The 23,429-nt window shown below is 41.7% G+C and overlaps 1 protein-coding gene across 2 annotated transcripts in view; it reads left to right on the top strand.

Annotated features, from left to right (window-relative positions):
* The window catches only part of LOC128642632 (catechol O-methyltransferase A), a 127,812-nt gene that overhangs the window by 77,055 nt on the left and 27,328 nt on the right, over positions 1–23,429 (top strand). For both annotated transcript variants that reach the window (XM_053695416.1, XM_053695415.1), the window contains one exon: positions 868–999. In XM_053695416.1, coding sequence (XP_053551391.1) covers positions 868–999 — 132 coding nt within the window. The remainder of the gene's footprint in view (positions 1–867; positions 1,000–23,429) is intronic.

Genomic DNA, 23,429 nt, shown 5'->3' with positions numbered 1-23,429 from the left:
GGAAAAAACGTGTACCCTAATATAGAAACATTTTGGAATTAGTTATTTCAGCATGTCTGCTCAACACTTGTGAATGACATATAGGGGCATATTTATTAATGTGCGAGCGGACATGAATCCGATATTGCGGATCATGTCCGCCGCACATCGATAAATGCTGACAGCATACGCTCTCGGCATTTATCATTGCACCAGCAGTTCTTGTGAATTGCTGGTGCAACGCTGCCCCCTGCAGATTCGTGCCCAATCGGCTGCCATCAGGGGATGTCAATCAACCCGATCATTTTGGATCAGGTTGTTTTTTGGCGATGTCTGTCCGCCGCCTCAGAACAGGCCGACAGGTTATGGAGCAGCGGTCTTTAGACCACTGCTTCATAACTCAGGCTCGCCAGAAACACAGGGCTTCAAGATCCATATGGAGCTTGATAAATATGCCCTATAGTGTTATGAAATTATAGGGACAGTATAGTCATGGCTCAGATTGAGCTTGTCCATCATGTAGAATTAAATGTAATGCTCCTTTAAGAAACATAAAACCGGATAAGTGATAAAAATGAAATGCAGCAAAATTACTTCGTCTTGCAAACGAATTTCACATTACTTCTATCCTCGAATTTGTTTTATTCTCTTGGTATCCTTTACCTTGGTAGGCTCAGGAGCAGCCATGTACTACTAGGATCTAGCTGGTGATTGGTGCCTACCCTCATATATGCTTCTTGTCATTGGCTCGCTGTGTTCAGATAGCTCCCAGTACTGCATTGCTGCTTCTACAATGTTTGACAATGTTTGATATCTTGCTTTTTAGTGAATCTGTTCTGTTCTCTCATTGATTTACACAGACTCATTCTGTTCTTCTTTCTAACCCAGGTAGAGCTATTAGTTGGATCCACTTCTGAGCTTATTCCTCAGCTGAAGACAATGTTAGATGTTACATCATTTGACCTGGTTTTCATTGACCACTGGAAAGCTAGTTATCTCCCTGATACCAAACTACTAGAGGTGAGTGAGAAATCCCAGCCCATGATCCTTAGCATTGAACATTCTGCAAGTACCTAGTTGAGTACTTAAAGGGATAGGAAAGTCAAAATTACACTTGCGTGATTCAGATAGAGTATGCAATTTTAAGACACTTTTAAAATAACTTATGTGACGACCAGGGTTAACCAACCCTGCGCCAGTCACTTGTTTGGCACAGAAAGGGTTAACAGACCCTTTCCACTTTCACTAATCTGTCACAGTCCAGGCAAGCCTCTGACTTATTTCAGTGGGTGCAAGGGTTAACAACACTCCTAGACTTAGAAAAATGCCCAAAATTCTCCTTTACTGCCACCCAAACCAAACTAAATAAGCTGCCACCACTTAAGATTTTATGGGAAACCCCAAATCCAATTTAGCAAAAAAATAATCTTAAATCACAGTCTTAATACTTACCAGTCTCTTTCAGTAACATGGTTAATATTAGACAAAGGCAGAAACCTAATAATTGAATATGTATTATGTAAAAAATTAGCACAATGCATTATTAATAAAAAAGATGTTAACAAATAGAATTATACACAAGCAGTTTTAAAATAAAAAGGAGAAATAACAGAAACCTTATACTTTACTAGCTTTGGGTATCTGTGCCAGGAAGGTTGGCAGGAAAAGATGATCCCTCATTCTGTTGGTATGCAAGCTCCCATGTAAGAATGAACCCTTGAATTGTTAAACACCAAATTCTAATTTCTTTCATGTAATTAGCAAGAGTCCATGAGCTAGTGACGTATGGGATATACATTCCTACCAGGAGGGGCAAAGTTTCCCAAACCTCAAAATGCCTATAAATACACCCCTCACCACACCCACAATTCAGTTTTACAAACTTTGCCTCCGATGGAGGTGGTGAAGTAAGTTTGTGCTAGATTCTACGTTGATATGCGCTCCGCAGCAAGTTGGAGCCCGGTTTTCCTCTCAGCGTGCAGTGAATGTCAGAGGGATGTGAGGAGTATTGCCTATTTGAATGCAGTGATCTCCTTCTAAGGGGTCTATTTCATAGGTTCTCTGTTATCGGTCGTAGAGATTCATCTCTTACCTCCCTTTTCAGATCGACGATATACTCTTATATATACCATTACCTCTGCTGATTCTCGTTTCAGTACTGGTTTGGCTATCTACTATATGTAGATGAGTGTCCTGGGGTAAGTAAGTCTTATTTTCTGTGACACTCCTAGCTATGGTTGGGCACTTTGTTTATAAAGTTCTAAATATATGTATTCAAACATTTATTTGCCTTGACTCAGAATGTTCAACTTTCCTTATTTTCAGACAGTCAGTTTCATATTTGGGATAATGCATTTTAACATTTTTCTTACCTTAAAATTTGACTTTTTCCCTGTGGGCTGTTAGGCTCGCGGGGGCTGAAAATGCTTCATTTTATTGCGTCATTCTTGGCGCGGACTTTTTTGGCGCAAAAATTCTATTTCCGTTTCCGGCGTCATACGTGTCGCCGGAAGTTGCGTCATTTTTTGACGTTATTTTGCGCCAAAAATGTCGGCGTTCCGGATGTGGCGTCATTTTTGGCGCCAAAAAGCATTTAGGCGCCAAATAATGTGGGCGTCTTATTTGGCGCGAAATAATTATTGTCTCCACATTATTTAAGTCTCATTTTTTATTGCTTCTGGTTGCTAGAAGCTTGTTCTTTGGCATTTTTTCCCATTCCTGAAACTGTCATTTAAGGAATTTGATCAATTTTGCTTTATATATATGTTGTTTTTTTCTCTTACATATTGCAAGATGTCTCACGTTGCATCTGAGTCAGAAGATACTACAGGAAAATCGCTGTCAAGTGCTGAATCTACCAAAGCTAAGTGTATCTGCTGTAAACTTTTGGTAGCTATTTCTCCAGCTGTTGTTTGTATTGATTGTCATGACAAACTTGTTAAAGCAGATAATATTTCCTTTAGTAAAGTACCATTGCCTGTTGCAGTTCCTTCAACATCTAAGGTGCAGAATGTTCCTGATAATATAAGAGATTTTGTTTCTGAATCCATAAAGAAGGCTATGTCTGTTATTTCTCCTTCTAGTAAACGTAAAAAATCTTTTAAAACTTCTCTCCCTACAGATGAATTTTTAACTGAACATCATCATTCTGATTCTGATGATTCCTCTGGTTCAGAGGATTCTGTCTCAGAGGTTGATGCTGATAAATCTTCATATTTATTTAAAATGGAATTTATTCGTTCTTTACTTAAAGAAGTCCTAATTGCTTTAGAAATAGAGGATTCTGGTCCTCTTGATACTAAATCTAAACGTTTAAATAAGGTTTTTAAATCTCCTGTAGTTATTCCAGAAGTTTTTCCTGTCCCTGATGCTATTTCTGCAGTAATTTCCAAAGAATGGGATAATTTGGGTAATTCATTTACTCCTTCTAAACGTTTTAAGCAATTATATCCTGTGCCGTCTGACAGACTAGAATTTTGGGACAAGATCCCTAAAGTTGATGGGGCTATTTCTACCCTTGCTAAACGTACTACTATTCCTACGTCAGATGGTACTTCGTTTAAGGATCCTCTAGATAGGAAAATTGAGTCCTTTCTAAGAAAAGCTTATCTGTGTTCAGGTAATCTTCTTAGACCTGCTATATCTTTGGCTGATGTTGCTGCAGCTTCAACTTTTTGGTTGGAAACTTTAGCGCAACAAGTAACACATCGTGATTCTCATGATATTATTATTCTTCTTCAACATGCTAATAATTTTATCTGTGATGCCATTTTTGATATTATCAGAGTTGATGTCAGGTTTATGTCTCTAGCTATTTTAGCTAGAAGAGCTTTATGGCTTAAAACTTGGAATGCTGATATGGCTTCTAAATCAACTTTACTTTCCATTTCTTTCCAGGGTAACAAATTATTTGGTTCTCAGTTGGATTCCATTATTTCAACTGTTACTGGTGGGAAAGGAACTTTTTTACCACAGGATAAAAAATCTAAAGGTAAAAACAGGGCTAATAATCGTTTTCGTTCCTTTCGTTTCAACAAAGAACAAAAGCCTGATCCTTCATCCTCAGGAGCAGTTTCAGTTTGGAGACCATCTCCAGTTTGGAATAAATCCAAGCCAGCTAGAAAGGCAAAGCCTGCTTCTAAGTCCACATGAAGGTGCGGCCCTCATTCCAGCTCAGCTGGTAGGGGGCAGGTTACGTTTTTTCAAGGAAATTTGGATCAATTCTGTTCACAATCTTTGGATTCAGAGCATTGTTTCAGAAGGGTACAGAATTGGTTTCAAGTTGAGACCTCCTGCAAAGAGATTTTTTCTTTCCCGTGTCCCAGTAAATCCAGTAAAAGCTCAAGCATTTCTGAAATGTGTTTCAGATCTAGAGTTGACTGGAGTAATTATGCCAGTTCCAGTTCCGGAACAGGGGATGGGGTTTTATTCAAATCTCTTCATTGTACCAAAGAAGGAGAATTCTTTCAGACCAGTTCTGGATCTAAAAATATTGAATCGTTATGTAAGGATACCAACGTTCAAGATGGTAACTGTAAGGACTATCTTACCTTTTGTTCAGCAAGGGAATTTTATGTCCACAATAGATTTACAGGATGCATATCTGCATATTCCGATTCATCCAGATCATTATCAGTTTCTGAGATTCTCGTTTCTGGACAAGCATTACCAGTTTGTGGCTCTGCCGTTTGGCCTAGCTACAGCTCCAAGAATTTTTACAAAGGTTCTCGGTGCCCTGCTGTCTGTAATCAGAGAACAGGGTATTGTGGTATTTCCTTATTTGGACGATATCTTGGTACTTGCTCAGTCTTTACATTTAGCAGAATCTCATACGAATCGACTTGTGTTGTTTCTTCAAGATCATGGTTGGAGGATCAATTTACCAAAAAGTTCTTTGATTCCTCAGACAAGGGTAACCTTTCTGGGTTTCCAGATGGATTCAGTGTCCATGACTCTGTCTTTAACAGACAAGAGACGTCTAAAGTTGATTACAGCTTGTCGAAACCTTCAGTCACAATCATTCCCTTCGGTAGCCTTATGCATGGAAATTCTAGGTCTTATGACTGCTGCATCGGACGCGATCCCCTTTGCTCGTTTTCACATGCGACCTCTTCAGCTCTGTATGCTGAAGCAATGGTGCAAGGATTACACGAAGATATCTCAATTAATATCTTTAAAACCGATTGTTCGACACTCTCTAACATGGTGGACAGATCACCATCGTTTAATTCAGGGGGCTTCTTTTGTGCTTCCGACCTGGACTGTAATTTCAACAGATGCAAGTCTCACAGGTTGGGGAGCTGTGTGGGGATCTCTGACGGCACAAGGAGTTTGGGAATCTCAGGAGGTGAGATTACCGATCAATATTTTGGAACTCCGTGCAATTTTCAGAGCTCTTCAGTTTTGGCCTCTTCTGAAGAGAGAATCGTTCATTTGTTTTCAGACAGACAATGTCACAACTGTGGCATACATCAATCATCAAGGAGGGACTCACAGTCCTCTGGCTATGAAAGAAGTATCTCGAATTTTGGTTTGGGCGGAATCCAGCTCCTGTCTAATCTCTGCGGTTCATATCCCAGGTGTAGACAATTGGGAAGCGGATTATCTCAGTCGCCAAACGTTGCATCCGGGCGAATGGTCTCTTCACCCAGAGGTATTTCTTCAGATTGTTCAAATGTGGGAACTTCCAGAAATAGATCTGATGGCGTCCCATCTAAACAAGAAACTTCCCAGGTATCTGTCCAGATCCCGGGATCCTCAGGCGGAGGCAGTGGATGCATTATCACTTCCTTGGAAGTATCATCCTGCCTATATCTTTCCGCCTCTAGTTCTTCTTCCAAGAGTAATCTCCAAGATTCTGAAGGAATGCTCGTTTGTTCTGCTGGTAGCTCCGGCATGGCCTCACAGGTTTTGGTATGCGGATCTTGTCCGGATGGCCTCTTGCCAACCGTGGACTCTTCCGTTAAGACCAGACCTTCTGTCACAAGGTCCTTTTTTCCATCAGGATCTGAATTCCTTAAATTTAAAGGTATGGAGATTGAACGCTTGATTCTTGGTCAAAGAGGTTTCTCTGACTCTGTGATTAATACTATGTTACAGGCTCGTAAATCTGTATCTCGAGAGATATATTATAGAGTCTGGAAGACTTATATTTCTTGGTGTCTTTCTCATCATTTTTCCTGGCATTCTTTTAGAATACCGAGAATTTTACAGTTCCTTCAGGATGGTTTAGATAAAGGTTTGTCCGCAAGTTCTTTGAAAGGACAAATCTCTGCTCTTTCTGTTCTTTTTCACAGAAAGATTGCTATTCTTCCTGATATTCATTGTTTTGTACAAGCTTTGGTTCGTATAAAACCTGTCATTAAGTCAATTTCTCCTCCTTGGAGTTTGAATTTGGTTCTGGGAGCTCTTCAAGCTCCTCCGTTTGAACCTATGCATTCATTGGACATTAAATTACTTTCTTGGAAAGTTTTGTTCCTTTTGGCCATCTCTTCTGCCAGAAGAGTTTCTGAATTATCTGCTCTTTCTTGTGAGTCTCCTTTTCTGATTTTTCATCAGGATAAGGCGGTGTTGCGAACTTCTTTTGAATTTTTACCTAAAGTTGTGAATTCCAACAACATTAGTAGAGAAATTGTGGTTCCTTCATTATGTCCTAATCCTAAGAATTCTAAGGAGAAATCGTTGCATTCTTTGGATGTTGTTAGACTAGAAGTCTTACGAAAAGATTTCGTAGCTTCAACATAATATTTCAAAGCTCTATTTGTTATCTTTTCCGGTTCTAGAAAAGGCCAGAAAGCTTCTGCCATTTCTTTGGCATCTTGGTTGAAATCTTTAATTCATCTTGCCTATGTTGAGTCGGGTAAAACTCCGCCTCAGAGAATTACAGCTCATTCTACTAGGTCAGTTTCTACTTCCTGGGCGTTTAGGAATGAAGCTTCGGTTGACCAGATCTGCAAAGCAGCGACTTGGTCCTCTTTGCATACTTTTACTAAATTCTACCATTTTGATGTATTTTCTTCTTCTGAAGCAGTTTTTGGTAGAAAAGTACTTCAGGCAGCGGTTTCAGTTTGAATCTTCTGCTTATGTTTTTCGTTAAACTTTATTTTGGGTGTGGATTATTTTCAGCAGGAATTGGCTGTCTTTATTTTATCCCTCCCTCTCTAGTGACTCTTGTGTGGAAAGATCCACTTCTTGGGTAGTCATTATCCCATACGTCACTAGCTCATGGACTCTTGCTAATTACATGAAAGAAAACATAATTTATGTAAGAACTTACCTGATAAATTCATTTCTTTCATATTAGCAAGAGTCCATGAGGCCCGCCCTTTTTTTGTGGTGGTTATGATTTTGTATAAAGCACAATTATTCCAATTCCTTATTTTATATGCTTTCGCACTTTTTTATCACCCCACTTCTTGGCTATTCGTTAAACTGAATTGTGGGTGTGGTGAGGGGTGTATTTATAGGCATTTTGAGGTTTGGGAAACTTTGCCCCTCCTGGTAGGAATGTATATCCCATACGTCACTAGCTCATGGACTCTTGCTAATATGAAAGAAATGAATTTATCAGGTAAGTTCTTACATAAATTATGTTATATGCTTCCAAGAGATCAAGTTGCTTGACCCAACCTTCTTTGTTAGAGGGGCTAGGGAAATATCCACCCCTCTCTTTTATGACCCCATGTTAGTTCTTTGAAAGAGACCCTGTGTTTCATCAATTTCTTTGCTGACCGTTTGGGCAATATAGTTTGAGACCTTGCCTGAAATGATAGAACACCTTTTCTATTTCTAGGGAGAGGCACTGCTTTGTGTCTCTTGAGCTGACATGTTGGGGCAATAAAGTTCTCTTGTGCCTCTTCAAGCTTATTTATTAGGGCTTCTGGCTGATCAAAGGAAAAACTCATTAACACAAACACAGCAACACAGTTCTAATGGCAAAAAAACAAATGATTTCTAGCACACAGGCTTAAAGAAAATTAACCCCTTATCGTCTAAATCATGAGGTATTCATGACAACTTTAATTTTCAAATGTACTTTGTTCTCTTGGTATCCGTTGATGAAAAAGAATATGCACATATCCTACACTAGAGGGAGCTAGCTACTAATTGTTGCCTGCACACATCTGTCTCTTGTGATTGGCTATTTAGATGTGTTCAGCTAGCTGGCAGTAGTGCAATGCTGTTCTTTCAGCAAAGGATAACAAAAGAATGAAGCAAATGTGATGATAGAAGTAAATTTGAAAGTTGTTTAAAATTGTATGTTTTATCCGAATCATAAATTACATTTTTGGGATTTCCTGTCACTTTAAAAGGATAGGAAAGTCAAAGTTAAACTTGCATGATTCAAATAGAGCATGTTATTTTAGGAAACTTTTAAATTCACTTCTATTTCAAATGTGCTTTGTTCTCTTGTTATCACTTGTTAAAAAAGAATATACACATATCCTACAGTAGTGGGAGCTAGCTGTCGACTGGTGCATGCACACATTTGTCTCTTGTGATTGGCTAACTAGATGTGTTCTGCTTACTGTCAGTAGTGCAGTCAACCAGCATTAACTTTATGTTTAGTGTTACCAAGCTGTTTTTGTAGGCAATTGTCAATGGCCCCTTCAAATTTGCCTCCCTAGATCTGTCCCTATAGGTATAATCTCTTGGTTAAAGGGACAGTCTACACCAGAATATTTATTGTTTTAAAAGATAGATAATCCCATTTATTAACCATTACCTAATATTGCACAACCAACACAGTTATATTAAAACACGTTTTACATTTTAGCCAATCAGTGCTGGCACCTAGGAACTCCAAATATGGGAGCATAGTGTTATCTATATGAAACACATGAACTAACACCCTCTAGTGGTGAAAACCTGTCAAAATGCCCTGAGAAAAAGAGGCAGCCTTGAAGGGCTTAGAAATTAGCATTTGAATCTCCTAGGTTTAGCTTTCAACTAAAAATACCAAGAGAACAAAGCAAAATTGGTGATACAGTAGATGTAAATTTGAAAATTGTTTAAAATTACATACCCTATCTGAATAATGAAAGTTTTGTTTTGGACTAGACTGTTCCTTTAATTTCCTTTTTTTTTGGTGAGTCCACGGGTTCATCTAATTACTGTTGGGAATATCACTCCTGGACAGCAGGAGGAGGCAAAGAGCACCACATTCAAACTGTTAAGGGAGTGCCCTTACCCACAACCCCCAGTCATTCTCTTTGCCTTTCGTGCATGGAGGAAGTTAAGTTTAGTTGTCTGTAAGAAGAATTGAAAATATAGCTACAAGTAAGTTTTGGGGGTATAGCTGTATTCTATGTTAGTTCCTTGCAGTCGGGCAGTGGTGGCCCTACTATAGAAAGCCAGAGTTGAATACTGAATACTCTGTTCTTTCTTATTTTAAAAGGTCTTTGTGGGGAGCTGTGTCCTCTTATGCCTTGTGACTGTCTACATGCCGGACAGCAGATGGCAGGTAAGTGCTTTCTCTTCCAGGTGGGGAGACTGTGCACTTAAGAATTGCCCTGCTTTATTATTTGGGACATAGATAATCCTGTGTTAAGGGTTACATTGGGGCATGTGGCAGGCACTGTAGTAGCATGTGTGAAAAGGAGAGAGATTGGTTCCCCTTTGTTGGTAATGAAGGGGTTAACCAGCTTCATGAGGCTAGAATTTTTATTTGGCGTGTAAAGATGTGTGTTAATCCTATTCTTCATTTTTTCCCTTGGAAATTTTGTAAAAGACGCAAAAGGAATTAGTACATGCTTATTTCCGACTTTATTTAGTCTTGCGCTTATGAACGTTATGCAACTTGCTGACCGAGTGGTTTATATTGAGTGCTTAGGACTAGCACTTCTGATAGAGTCAAACTCCACAAGATGTCCGTTCTATAGTTTTGGAAGGTTTATATATTGCAGTGCAAAACGTTTGAGCTCGCTTTTTTCTTTTCTCTTATTAAGTGTATCCAGTCCACGGATCATCCATTACTTGTGGGATATTCTCCTTCCCAACAGGAAGTTGCTAGAGGATCACCCACAGCAGAGCTGCCATATCCAGTCATTCTCTTGCAACTCTCAACAAAGATGAAGGTAGTAAGAGGAGAGTGGTGTATTATAGTTAGTTTTTTAACTTCAATCAAAAGTTTATTATTTTTAAATGGTACCGGAGTGTACTATTTTATCTCAGGCAGCATTTAGAAGAAGAATCTGCCTGCGTTTTCTATGATCTTAGCAGAAGTAACTAAGATCCACTGCCGTTCTCACATATGTCTGAGGAGTGAGGTAACTTCAGAGGGGGAATGGCGTGCAGGTTATCCTGCAATAAGGTATGTGTAGTTTTACGTTTTTCTAGGGATGGAATTGCTAGAAAATGCTGCTGATACCGGATTAATGTAAGTTAAGCCTAAATACAGTGATTTAATAGCGACTGGTATCAGGCTTATTACCATAGATACATACTCTTATAAAAGTGCAATATAAAACGTTTGCTGGTATGTTTAATCGTTTTTATATATGCTTGGTGATAAAACTTATTGGGGCCTAGTTTTTTTCCACATGGCTGGCTTGATTTTTGCCTAGAAACAGTTTCCTGAGGCTTTCCACTGTTGTACTATGAGTGGGAGGGGCCTATTTTGGCGCTTTGTTGCACACTTAAAATTACAGACAGAGACTTTCCGCTTCCCTCAGCAGTTCCATGCATGATACAGGACATCTCTGAAGGGCTCAAAAGGCTTCAAAAGTCATTTTTGAGGAAGGTAACAGCCACAATAGAGTTTTTTTCTTTTGTTAATCCGTTTTTGGTATTAAGGGGTTAATCATCCATTTGCAAGTGGGTGCAATGCTCTGCTAACTTGTTACATACACTGTAAAAATTTCGTTAGTGTAACTGCCTTTTTTCACTATTATTTCAAATTTTGACAAAATTTGTTTTTCTTAAAGGCGCAGTAACGTGTTTTTATATTGCTTGTTAACCTGGTTTAAAGTGTTTTCCAAGCTTGCTACTCTCATTGCTAGTTTGTACAAACATGTCTGACATAGAGGAAACTACTTGTTCATTATGTTTAAAAGCCATGGTGGAGCCCCATAGGAGAATGTGTACTAAATGTATTGATTTCACCTTAAACAGTAAAGATCAGCCTTTATCTGTAAAAGAAGTGTCACCAGAGGGTTCTGTCGAGGGGGAAGTTATGCCGACTAACTCTCCCCACGTGTCGGACCCTTTGCCTCGCGCTCAAGGGACTCACGCTAATATGGCGCCAAGTACATCAGGGACGCCCATAGCGATTACTTTGCAGGACATGGCTGCGATCATGGATAATACCCTGTCAGCGGTATTAGCCAGATTGCCTGAATTTAGAGGCAAGCGCGATAGCTCTGGGGTTAGACAAAATACAGAGCGCGTAGATGCTGTAAGGGCCATGTCTGATACTGCGTCACAATATGCAGAAGCTGAGGACCGAGAGCTTCAGTCTGTGGGTGACGTTTCTGACTCGGGGAAACCTGATTCAGATATTTCTAATTTTAAATTTAAGCTTGAGAACCTCCGTTTATTGCTTGGGGAGGTGTTAGCTGCTCTGAATGACTGTGACACAATTGCAGTGCCAGAGAAATTGTGTAAACTGGATAAATACTATGCAGTGCCGGTGTGTACTGATGTTTTTCCAATACCTAAAAGGTTTACAGAAATTATAAATAAGGAGTGGGATAGACCCGGTGTGCCGTTTCCCCCCCCCCCCCTCCTATATTTAGAAAAATGTTTCCAATAGACGCCACTACACAGGACTTATGGCAGACGGTCCCTAAGGTGGAGGGAGCAGTTTCTACTTTAGCAAAGCGTACCACTATCCCGGTTGAAAAAATTAGAGGGTTACCTTAAGAAAATGTTTATTCAACAAGGTTTTATTTTACAGCCCCTTGCATGCATTGCGCCTGTCACTGCTGCGGCGGCGTTCTGGTTTGAGGCCCTGGAAGAGGCCATCCATACAGCTCTATTGACTGAAATCATTGACAAGCTTAGAACACTTAAGCTAGCTAACTCATTTGTTTCTGATGCCATTGTTTATTTGACTAAACTAACGGCTAAGAATTCTGGATTCGCCATCCAGGCGCGTAGGGCGCTATGGCTTAAATCCTGGTCAGCTGACGTGACTTCAAAGTCTAAATTACTCAACATTCCTTTCAAGGGGCAGACCTTATTCGGGCCTGGTTTGACAGAAATTATTGCTGACATCACTGGAGGTAAGGGTCATACCCTTCCTCAGGACAGGGCCAAATCAAGGGCCAAACAGTCTAATTTTCGTGCCTTTCGAAATTTCAAGGCAGGTGCAGCATCAACTTCCTCTGCTTCAAAACAAGAAGGAACTTTTGCTCAGTCCAAGCAGGCCTGGAAACCTAACCAGTCCTGGAACAAGGGCAAGCAGGCCAGAAAGCCTGCTGCTGCCTCCAAGACAGCATGAAGGAACGGCCCCCTATCCGGCAACGGATCTAGTGGGGGGCAGACTTTCTCTCTTCACCCAGGCGTGGGCAAGAGATGTTCAGGATCCCTGGGCGTTGGAGATCATATCTCAGGGATATCTTCTGGACTTCAAAGCTTCTCCCCCACAAGGGAGATTTCACCTTTCAAGATTATCTGCAAACCAGATAAAGAAAGAGGCATTCTTACGCTGCGTGCAAGACCTCCTAGTAATGGGAGTAATCCATCCAGTCCCGCAGACGGAACAAGGACAGGGTTTTTATTCAAATCTGTTTGTGGTTCCCAAAAAAGAGGGAACCTTCAGACCAATTTTGGATCTAAAGATCTTAAACAAATTCCTCAGAGTTCCATCTTTCAAAATGGAAACTATTCGGGCCATCCTACCCATGATCCAAGAGGGTCAGTACATGACCACAGTGGACTTAAAGGATGCCTACCTTCACATTCCGATTCACAAGAATCATCATCGGTTCCTAAGGTTTGCCTTTCTAGACAGGCATTACCAATTTGTAGCTCTTCCCTTCGGCTTGGCTACAGCCCCGAGAATTTTTACAAAGGTTCTGGGCTCACTTCTGGCGGTTCTAAGACCGCGAGGCATAGCGGTGGCTCCTTATCTAGACGACATCCTGATACAGGCGTCAAGCTTTCAAATTGCCAAGTCTCATACAGAGATAGTTCTGGCATTTCTGAGGTTGCATGGGTGGAAAGTGAACGAGGAAAAGAGTTCTCTATCTCCTCTCACAAGAGTTTCCTTCCTAGGGACTCTTATAGATTCTGTAGAAATTAAAATTTACCTGACGGAGTCCAGGTTATCAAAACTTCTAAATGCTTGCCGTGTTCTTCATTCCATTCCGCGCCCTACGGTGGCTCAGTGCATGGAAGTAATCGGCTTAATGGTAGCGGCGATGGACATAGTGCCATTTGCGCGCCTGCATCTCAGACCGCTGCAATTATGCATGCTCAGTCAGTGGAATGGGGATTACACAAATTTGTCCCCTCCACTACATCTGGATCAGGAAACCAGAGATTCTCTTCTCTGGTGGTTATCTCGGGTCCACCTGTCCAAGGGTATGACCTTTTGCAGGCCAGATTGGACAATTTTGACAACAGATGCCAGCCTTCTAGGTTGGGGTGCAGTCTGGAACTCCCTGAAGGCTCAGGGATCATGGACTCAGGAGGAGAAACTCCTCCCAATAAATATTCTGGAATTAAGAGCAATATACAATGCTCTTCTAGTTTGGCCTCAGTTAGCAACACTGAGGTTCATCAGATTTCAGTCGGACAACATCACGACTGTGGCTTACATCAACCATCAAGGGGGAACCAGGAGTTCCCTAGCGATGTTAGAAGTCTCCAAGATAATTCGCTGGGCAGAGACTCACTCTTCCCACCTATCAGCGATCCATATCTCGGGCGTAGAGAACTGGGAGGCGGATTTTCTAAGTCGCCAGACTTTTCATCCGGGGGAGTGGGAGCTCCATCCGGAGGTGTTTGCTCAATTGGTTCATCGTTGGGGCAAACCAGAACTGGATCTCATGGCGTCTCGCCAGAACGCCAAGCTTCCTTGTTACGGATCCAGGTCCAGGGACCCAGAAGCGAAGCTGATAGATGCTCTAGCAGCTCCCTGGTTCTTCAACCTGGCTTATGTGTTTCCACCGTTTCCTCTGCTCCCTCGACTGATTGCCAAAATCAAACAGGAGAGAGCATCAGTGATTCTGATAGCGCCTGCGTGGCCACGCAGGACCTGGTATGCAGACCTGGTGGACATGTCATCCCTTCCACCATGGACTCTGCCTCTGAGACAAGACCTTCTAATACAAGGTCCTTTCGAATCTAATTTCTCTGAGACTGACTGCATGGAGATTGAACGCTTGATTCTATCAAAGTGTGGCTTCTCCGAGTCAGTCATTGATACCTTAATACAGGCACGAAAGCCTGTCACCAGGAAAATCTACCACAAGATATGGCGTAAATATCTTCCTTGGTGTGAATCCAATAATTACTCATGGAGTAAGGTTAGGATTCCTAGGATATTGTCCTTTCTCCAAGAGGGTTTGGACAAAGGATTATCAGCTAGTTCTTTAAAGGGACAGATTTCTGCTCTGTCTATTCTTTTACACAAGCGTCTGGCAGAAGTTCCAGACGTTCAGGCATTTTGTCAGGCTTTAGTTAGAATTAAGCCTGTGTCTAAACCTGTTGCTCCTCCATGGAGTTTAAACTTGGTTCTTAACGTTCTTCAAGGGGGTTCCGTTTGAACCCCTTCATTCTATTGATATCAGACTTTTATCATGGAAAGTTCTGTTTCTGATGGCTATTTCCTCGGCTCGAAGAGTCTCTGAGTTATCTGCCTTACAATGTGATTCTCCTTATCTGATCTTTCATTCCGATAAAGTAGTTCTGCGTACAAAACCTGGGTTTTTTACCTAAGGTGGTTTCTAACAAGAATATCAATCAAGAGATTGTTGTTCCATCATTGTGTCCTAATCCTTCTTCAAAGAAGGAACGTCTTTTGCATAATCTAGACGTAGTCCGTACCTTGAAGTTTTACTTACAAGCTACTAAAGATTTTCGTCAAACATCTAACCTGTTTGTTGTTTACTCTTGACAGAGGAGAGGTCAAAAGGCTTCGGCAACCTCTCTTTCTTTTTGGCTTCGGAGCATAATCCGTTTATCCTATGAGACTGCTGGACAGCAGCCCCCTGAAAGGATTACAGCTCATTCTACTAGAGCTGTGGCTTCCACCTGGGCCTTTAAAAATGAGGCTTCTGTTGAACAGATTTGCAAGGCTGCGACTTGGTCTTCGCTTCACACATTTTCAAAATTTTACAAATTTGATACTTTTGCTTCTTCGGAGGCTGGTTTTGGGAGAAATGATTTACAGGCAGTGGTTCCTTCCATTTAAGTTCCTGCCTTGTCCCTCCCATCATCCGTGTACTTTAGCTTTGGTATTGGTATCCCACAAGTAATTGATGATCCGTGGACTGGATACACTTAACAAGAGAAAACATAATTTATGCTTACCTGATAAATGTATTTCTCTTGTAGTGTATCCAGTGTACGGCCCGCCCTGTCCTTTTAAGGCAGGTCTAAATTTTAATTAAACTACAGTCACCACTGCACCCTATAGTTTCTCCTTTCTCTGCTTGTTTCGGTCGAATGACTGGATATGGCAGTTAGGGGAGGTGCTATATAGCAGCTCTGCTGTGGGTGATCCTCTTGCAACTTCCTGTTGGGATGGAGAATATCCCACAAGTAATGGATGATCCGTGGACTGGATACACTACAAGAGAAATACATTTATCAGGTAAGCATAAATTATGTTTTTTCCCCTTGTTTTCAGTTTACGCCGGTCAATGGCTCTGCCTTCTTCCTTGTTAATGAAGAAGGAGCGGCGCCATTTTCACTTTGCAGCATTGTGATCAGGTGACCCACTCTCCTCTCCGACTGAGAATCGGAGCGGCAGGTCTAAAAGCAGAGTTTGTCTCCGTTTTTTAAAAATTTAATGTATAAATGTATTGCGGTCAGATTCAGATTAAGCAATGTATTGTGGTCAGATTCTCTCTCCAGGTTTGGAGAGATTGTATCTCTTTGGGGGCCTTTTTACTCAGTTTTTGTAGTGCAAGAAGTACAACATATGCCACTAAAGTCCCATTGTTTTGAAATGTGTTCACATGAAGCAGAACAATATTTCTTCTATAAGATACGACGAGTCCACGGATTCATCCTTTACTTGTGGGATATTATCCTCCTGCTAACAGGAAGGGGCAAAGAGCACCACAGCAGAGCTGTCTATATAGCTCCTCCCTTGACTCCACCCCCCAGTCATTCTCTTTGCCTACTCTAAGTACTAGGAAGGGTAAAGTGAAAAGTGATAAAATGTTAGTTTTCTTCTATAAAGGTAAGACGAGTCCACGGATCCATCCTTTACTTGTGGGATATTATCCTTCCCTACAGGAAGTGGCAAAGAGCACCACAGCAGAGCTGTCTATATAGCTCCTCCCTAAGCTCCACACCACAGTCATTCTCTTTGCCTCCTCTAAGTACTAGGAAGGGTAAAGTGAAAGAGGTGATAAAATTTTAGTTTTTAATTCTTCAATCAAGAGTTTGTTATTTTTAAATGGTACCGGTTTTTACTATTTACTCTCAGGCAGCAGATGGATGAAGACTGCTGCCTGGAGGATGATGATCTTAGCATTTGTAACTAAGGTCCATTGCTGTTCCCACAGAGGCTGAGGAGTACAGGAAACTTCAGTGTGAGGAACGGTTTCATGCTATGCAGCAATGAGGTATGTTCAGTCATATTTTTCTGGAGAGACTGTGTATTTCAGAAAGGCTGACATTATACCCAGGAGGGTAAGGGTAAGCAGTAATCCTAGAGCTAAAAAGAAGGGCATTACGTAGCTTGCTTATGGGGCCAATTACATATATGGTTGACACTGAATGTAAAATGTTTGTGAGCAAACGTTTTTTGGATGGGAGTGCTTTAACGTTTTTTGTGGGAAATAAACGTTTTGGGCAACTTTATTGAGACACACATGGCTTATTTTAGGGTCTTGGAACCCACATGGCTAGTTATAACCGCTCTGGTGTGGTTTTTCTCCAACATAGGTGTGTCCGGTCCACGGCGTCATCCTTACTTGTGGGATATTCTCTTCCCCAACAGGAAATGGCAAAGAGCCCAGCAAAGCTGGTCACATGATCCCTCCTAGGCTCCGCCTACCCCAGTCATTCTCTTTGCCGTTGCACAGGCAACATCTCCACGGAGATGGCTAAGAGTTTTTTGGTGTTTAAATGTAGTTTTATTCTTCAATCAAGAGTTTGTTATTTTAAAATAGTGCTGGTATGTACTATTTACTCTGAAACAGAAAAGAGATGAAGATTTCTGTTTGTAAGAGGAAAATGATTTTAGCAACCGTTACTAAAATCGATGGCTGTTTCCACACAGGTCTGTTGAGATGAATTAACTTCAGTTGGGGGAAACAGTGGGCAGACTTTTGCTGCTTGAGGTATGACACATTTCTAACAAGACTTGGTAATGCTGGAAGCTGTCATTTTCCCTATGGGAACCGGTAAGCCATTTTCTTAGTTTAGTATAAGAATAAAGGGCTTCACAAGGGCTTTAAAGACTGGTAGACATTTTCTGGGCTAAAACGATTACTTTATAAGTATATTTAGTGGATTATAACTATAAATAGTTCTTTTAATCTTGGGGATGTATTAAAAAAACGGCAGGCACTGTATTGGACACCTTTTTCACTGGGGGCCTTTTCTAGTCATAGGCAGAGCCTCATTTTCGCGCCACTAATGCGCAGTTGTTTTTGGAAAGCAAGGCATGCAGATGCATGTGTGAGGAGCTAAGAACCACTGAAAAAGCTTATTGAAGGCGTCATTTGGTATCGTATTCCCCTCTGGGCTTGGTTGGGTCTCAGCAAAGCAGATACCAGGGACTGTATAGGGGTTAAATGTAAAAACGGCTCCGGTTCCGTTATTTTAAGAGTTAAAGCTTTCAAATTTGGTGTGCAATACTTTTAAGGCTTTAAGACACTGTGGTGAAATTTTGGTGAATTTTGAACAATTCCTTCATACTTTTTCACATATTCAGTAATAAAGTGTGTTCAGTTTAAAATTTAAAGTGACAGTAACGGTTTTATTTTAAAACGTTTTTTGTGCTTTGTTATCAAGTTTATGCCTGTTAACATGTCTGAACCATCAGATAGACGATGTTCTGTTTGGAAGCCAAGGTTCCTCCCCATTTAAATATATGTGATGAATGTGACATAGTGTCCAAACAAAGTAGGGACAATGATGCCACTGATAATGATGTTGCCCAATATGATTCCTCAAGCGAGGGGAGTAAGCATGGTACTGCATCTTCCCCTTCTGTGTCTACACCAGTCTTGCCCACACAAGAGGCCCCTAGTACATCTAGTGCGCCAATCCTTCTTACTATGCAACAATTAACGGCTGTAATGGATAATTCTATTAAAAACATTTTGTCCAAAATGCCCACTTATCAGAGAAAGCGCGATTGCTCTGTTTTAGATACTGAAGAGCATGAGGACGCTGATGATAATGGTTCTGACATACCCTCACACCAATCTGAAGGGGCCAGGAGGGAGGTTTTGTCTGAGGGAGAAATTTCAGATTCAGGAAAAATTTCTCAACAAGCTGAACCTGATGTTATTACTTTTAAATTTAAATTAGAACATCTCTGCGCTCTGCTTAAGGAGGTGTTATCTACTCTGGATGATTGTGACAATTTGGTCATTCCAGAGAAGTTATGTAAGATGGACAAGTTCCTAGAGGTACCGGTGCCCCCCGATGCTTTTCCTATACCCAAGCGGGTGGCGGACATTGTAAATAAGGAATGGGAAAGGCCCGGCATACCTTTTGTTCCTCCCCCTATATTTAAAAAATTATTTCCTATGGTCGACCCCAGAAAGGACTTATGGCAGACAGTCCCCAAGGTCGAGGGGGCGGTTTCTACTCTAAACAAACGCACTACTATCCCTATAGAAGATAGTTGTGCTTTCAAAGATCCTATGGATAAAAAATTAGAGGGTTTGCTTAAAAAGATGTTTGTTCAGCAAGGTTACCTTCTACAACCAATTTCATGCATTGTTCCTGTCACTACAGCAGCGTGTTTCTGGTTCGAAGAACTAGAAAAGTCGCTCAATAAAGACTCTTCGTATGAGGAGGTTATGGACAGAGTTCAAGCACTTAAATTGGCTAACTCTTTTATCTTAGACGCCACTTTGCAATTAGCTAGATTAGCTGCGAAAAATTCAGGTTTTGCTATTGTGGCGCGCAGAGCGCTTTGGCTAAAGTCTTGGTCAGCGGATGTGTCCTCCAAGAACAAATTGCTTAACATCCCTTTCAAAGGTAAAACGCTGTTTGGCCCTGACTTGAAAGAGATTATTTCAGACATCACTGGGGGAAAGGGCCACGCCCTTCCTCAGGATAGATCTTTTAAGGCTAAAAATAAGCCAAATTTTCGTCCCTTTCGCAGAAACGGACCAGCCTCAAATTCTACACCCTCTAAGCAAGAGGGTAATAGTTCTCAAACCAAACCAGCCTGGAGACCGATGCAAGGCTGGAACAAGGGTAAGCAGGCCAAGAAACCTGCCACTGCTACTAAAACAGCATGAAGTGTTGGCCCCCGATCCGGGACCGGATCTGGTGGGGGGCAGACTCTCTCTCTTTGCTCAGGCTTGGGCAAGAGATGTTCAGGATCCTTGGGCGCTAGAAATAGTTTCTCAAGGTTATCTCCTGGAATTCAAGGAACTACCCCCAAGGGGGAGGTTCCACAGGTCTCAATTGTCTTCAAACCAAATAAAAAGACAGGCATTCTTACATTGTGTAGAAGACCTGTTAAGAATGGGAGTGATTCATCCTGTTCCATTAGGAGAACAAGGGATGGGGTTTTACTCCAATCTGTTCATAGTTCCCAAAAAAGAAGGAACATTCAGACCAATTTTAGATCTCAAGATTCTAAACAAATTTCTCAGGGTTCCATTGTTCAAGATGGAAACCATTCGAACAATTCTTCCTACCATCCAGGAAGGTCAATTCATGACCACGGTGGATTTAAAGGATGTGTATCTACATATTCCTATCCACAAGGAACATCATCGGTTCCTAAGGTTCGCCTTTCTGGACAAGCATTACCAGTTTGTGGCACTTCCATTCGGATTAGCCACTGCTCCAAGGATTTTCACAAAGGTACTAGGGTCCCTTCTAGCGGTGCTAAGACCAAGGGGCATTGCAGTAGTACCTTACTTGGACGACATACTGATTCAAGCGTCGTCTCTGTCAAAAGCAAAGGCTCATACGGACATTGTCCTAGCCTTTCTCAGATCTCACGGGTGGAAAGTGAACATAGAAAAAAGTTCTCTGTCCCCGTCAACAAGAGTTCCCTTCTTGGGAACAATAATAGACTCCTTAGAAATGAAGATTTTTCTGACAGAGGCCAGAAAATCAAAACTTCTAAGCTCTTGTCAAGTACTTCATTCTGTTCTTCTTCCTTCCATAGCGCAGTGCATGGAAGTAATAGGTTTGATGGTTGCGGCAATGGACATAGTTCCTTTTGCACGAATTCATCTAAGACCATTACAACTGTGCATGCTCAGACAGTGGAATGGGGATTATACAGACTTGTCTCCGACGATCCAAGTAGATCAAAGAACCAGAGATTCACTCCGTTGGTGGCTGGACCTGGACAACCTGTCACAGGGAATGAGCTTCCGCAGACCAGAGTGGGTCATTGTCACGACCGACGCCAGTCTGGTGGGCTGGGGCGCGGTCTGGGAACCCCTGAAAGCTCAGGGTCTATGGTCTCGGGAAGAATCTCTTCTCCCGATAAACATTCTGGAACTGCGAGCGATATTCAATGCTCTCAAAGCTTGGCCTCAACTAGCAAAGGCCAAATTCATAAGGTTTCAATCAGACAACATGACGACTGTTGCATATATCAACCATCAGGGGGGAACAAGGAGTTCCCTGGCGATGGAGGAAGTGACCAAAATAATTCAATGGGCGGAGAATCACTCCTGCCACTTGTCTGCAATCCACATCCCAGGAGTGGAAAATTGGGAAGCGGATTTTCTGAGTCGTCAGACTTTCCATCCGGGGGAGTGGGAACTCCATCCGGAAATCTTTGCCCAAATAACTCAATTATGGGGCATTCCAGACATGGACCTGATGGCGTCTCGTCAGAACTTCAAGGTTCCTTGCTACGGGTCCAGATCCAGGGATCCCAGGGCGACTCTAGTAGATGCACTGATAGCGCCTTGGACCTTCAACCTAGCTTATGTATTCCCACCGTTCCCTCTCATTCCCAGGCTGGTAGCCAGGATCAATCAGGAGAGGGCTTCGGTGATCTTGATAGCTCCTGCGTGGCCACGCAGAACTTGGTATGCAGACCTGGTGAATATGTCATCGGCTCCACCATGGAAGCTACCTTTGAGACAGGACCTTCTTGTTCAAGGTCCATTCGAACATCCGAATCTGGCTTCACTCCAACTGACTGCTTGGAGATTGAACGCTTGATTTTATCAAAGCGTGGGTTTTCAGATTCTGTCATTGATACTCTTGTTCAGGCTAGAAAGCCTGTAACTAGGAAAATTTACCATAAAATATGGAAAAAATATATTTGTTGGTGTGAATCTAAAGGTTTCCCATGGAACAAGATAAAAATTCCTAAGATTCTATCCTTTCTACAGGAGGGTTTGGAGAAAGGATTATCTGCAAGTTCTTTGAAGGGACAGATTTCTGCTTTATCTGTTTTACTTCACAAAAAACTGGCGGCTGTGCCAGATGTTCAAGCTTTTGTTCAGGCTCTGGTTAGAATCAAGCCTGTTTACAAACCTTTGACTCCTCCTTGGAGTCTCAATTTAGTTCTTTCAGTTCTTCAAGGGGTTCCGTTTGAACCCTTACATTCCGTAGATATTAAGTTACTATCTTGGAAAGTTTTGTTTTTGGTTGCAATTTCTTCTGCTAGAAGAGTTTCAGAGTTATCTGCTCTGCAGTGTTCTCCTCCTTATCTGGTGTTCCATGCAGATAAGGTGGTTTTGCGTACTAAACCTGGTTTTCTTCCGAAAGTTGTTTCTAACAAAAACATTAACCAGGAGATAGTTGTGCCTTCTTTGTGTCCGAATCCAGTTTCAAAGAAGGAACGTTTGTTACACAATTTGGATGTAGTTCGTGCTCTAAAATTCTATTTAGAGGCTACAAAGGATTTCAGACAAACATCTTCTTTGTTTGTTGTTTATTCTGGTAAAAGGAGAGGTCAAAAAGCAACTTCTACCTCTCTCTCTTTTTGGCTTAAAAGCATCATCCGATTGGCTTATGAGACTGCCGGACGGCAGCCTCCTGAAAGAATCACAGCTCACTCCACTAGGGCTGTGGCTTCCACATGGGCCTTCAAGAACGAGGCTTCTGTTGATCAGATATGTAAGGCAGCGACTTGGTCTTCACTGCACACTTTTACCAAATTTTACAAATTTGATACTTTTGCTTCTTCTGAGGCTATTTTTGGGAGAAAGGTTTTGCAAGCCGTGGTGCCTTCCATCTAGGTGACCTGATTTGCTCCCTCCCATCATCCGTTTCCTAAAGCTTTGGTATTGGTTCCCACAAGTAAGGATGACGCCGTGGACCGGACACACCTATGTTGGAGAAAACAGAATTTATGCTTACCTGATAAATTACTTTCTCCAACGGTGTGTCCGGTCCACGGCCCGCCCTGGTTTTTTTAATCAGGTCTGATGAATTATTTTCTCTAACTACAGTCACCACGGTATCATATGATTTCTCCTATGCATATTCCTCCTTTACGTCGGTCGAATGACTGGGGTAGGCGGAGCCTAGGAGGGATCATGTGACCAGCTTTGCTGGGCTCTTTGCCATTTCCTGTTGGGGAAGAGAATATCCCACAAGTAAGGATGACGCCGTGGACCGGACACACCGTTGGAGAAAGTAATTTATCAGGTAAGCATAAATTCTGTTTTTAAGGCTCAGGGAACATCGAATGAGATGGGCGGGGCCTATTTTCGCGCTTCAGATGCGCAGTTAGTTTGTCAGCAAGCAGCAAGCTCTAACTCCTGAGGGCCCTGGTGTGTGTTTTGGGCCAAATTGAAGCTTTTACCCCACACTTTCGATCCCTGAGGGCAGGTAGGGCCACAGCAGGGCTGTGGCAAGGTGCTGAGGGGTCTTTTTCCGGATCTGGGCCTATTTTTGATCCGGTTTGGACATTAAGTGGTTAATTGTTAAAAAAAAATTTGGTGCAATCTTAACTACCTATAGTGGGTCTACATACAAAATTTTGAAAAAATCGGTGCATGTTTAGGCTGTTTTGCAGAACGTGTATACTTTTTTTCTCTTAAAGGCACAGTACCGTTTTTTAAGATTATTATTTTTTTCACTAAATAAAGTGTTTTCCTGCTTGTTTGTAGTCATTACTAGCCTGTTCAACATGTTTGACATTGAGGAAAGTC

Source organism: Bombina bombina, chromosome 12 (genome assembly GCF_027579735.1).
Source record: "Bombina bombina isolate aBomBom1 chromosome 12, aBomBom1.pri, whole genome shotgun sequence".
NCBI classification, from domain to species: Eukaryota; Metazoa; Chordata; class Amphibia; order Anura; family Bombinatoridae; genus Bombina; species Bombina bombina.
This window is presented reverse-complemented; position numbering and strand designations above follow the sequence as displayed.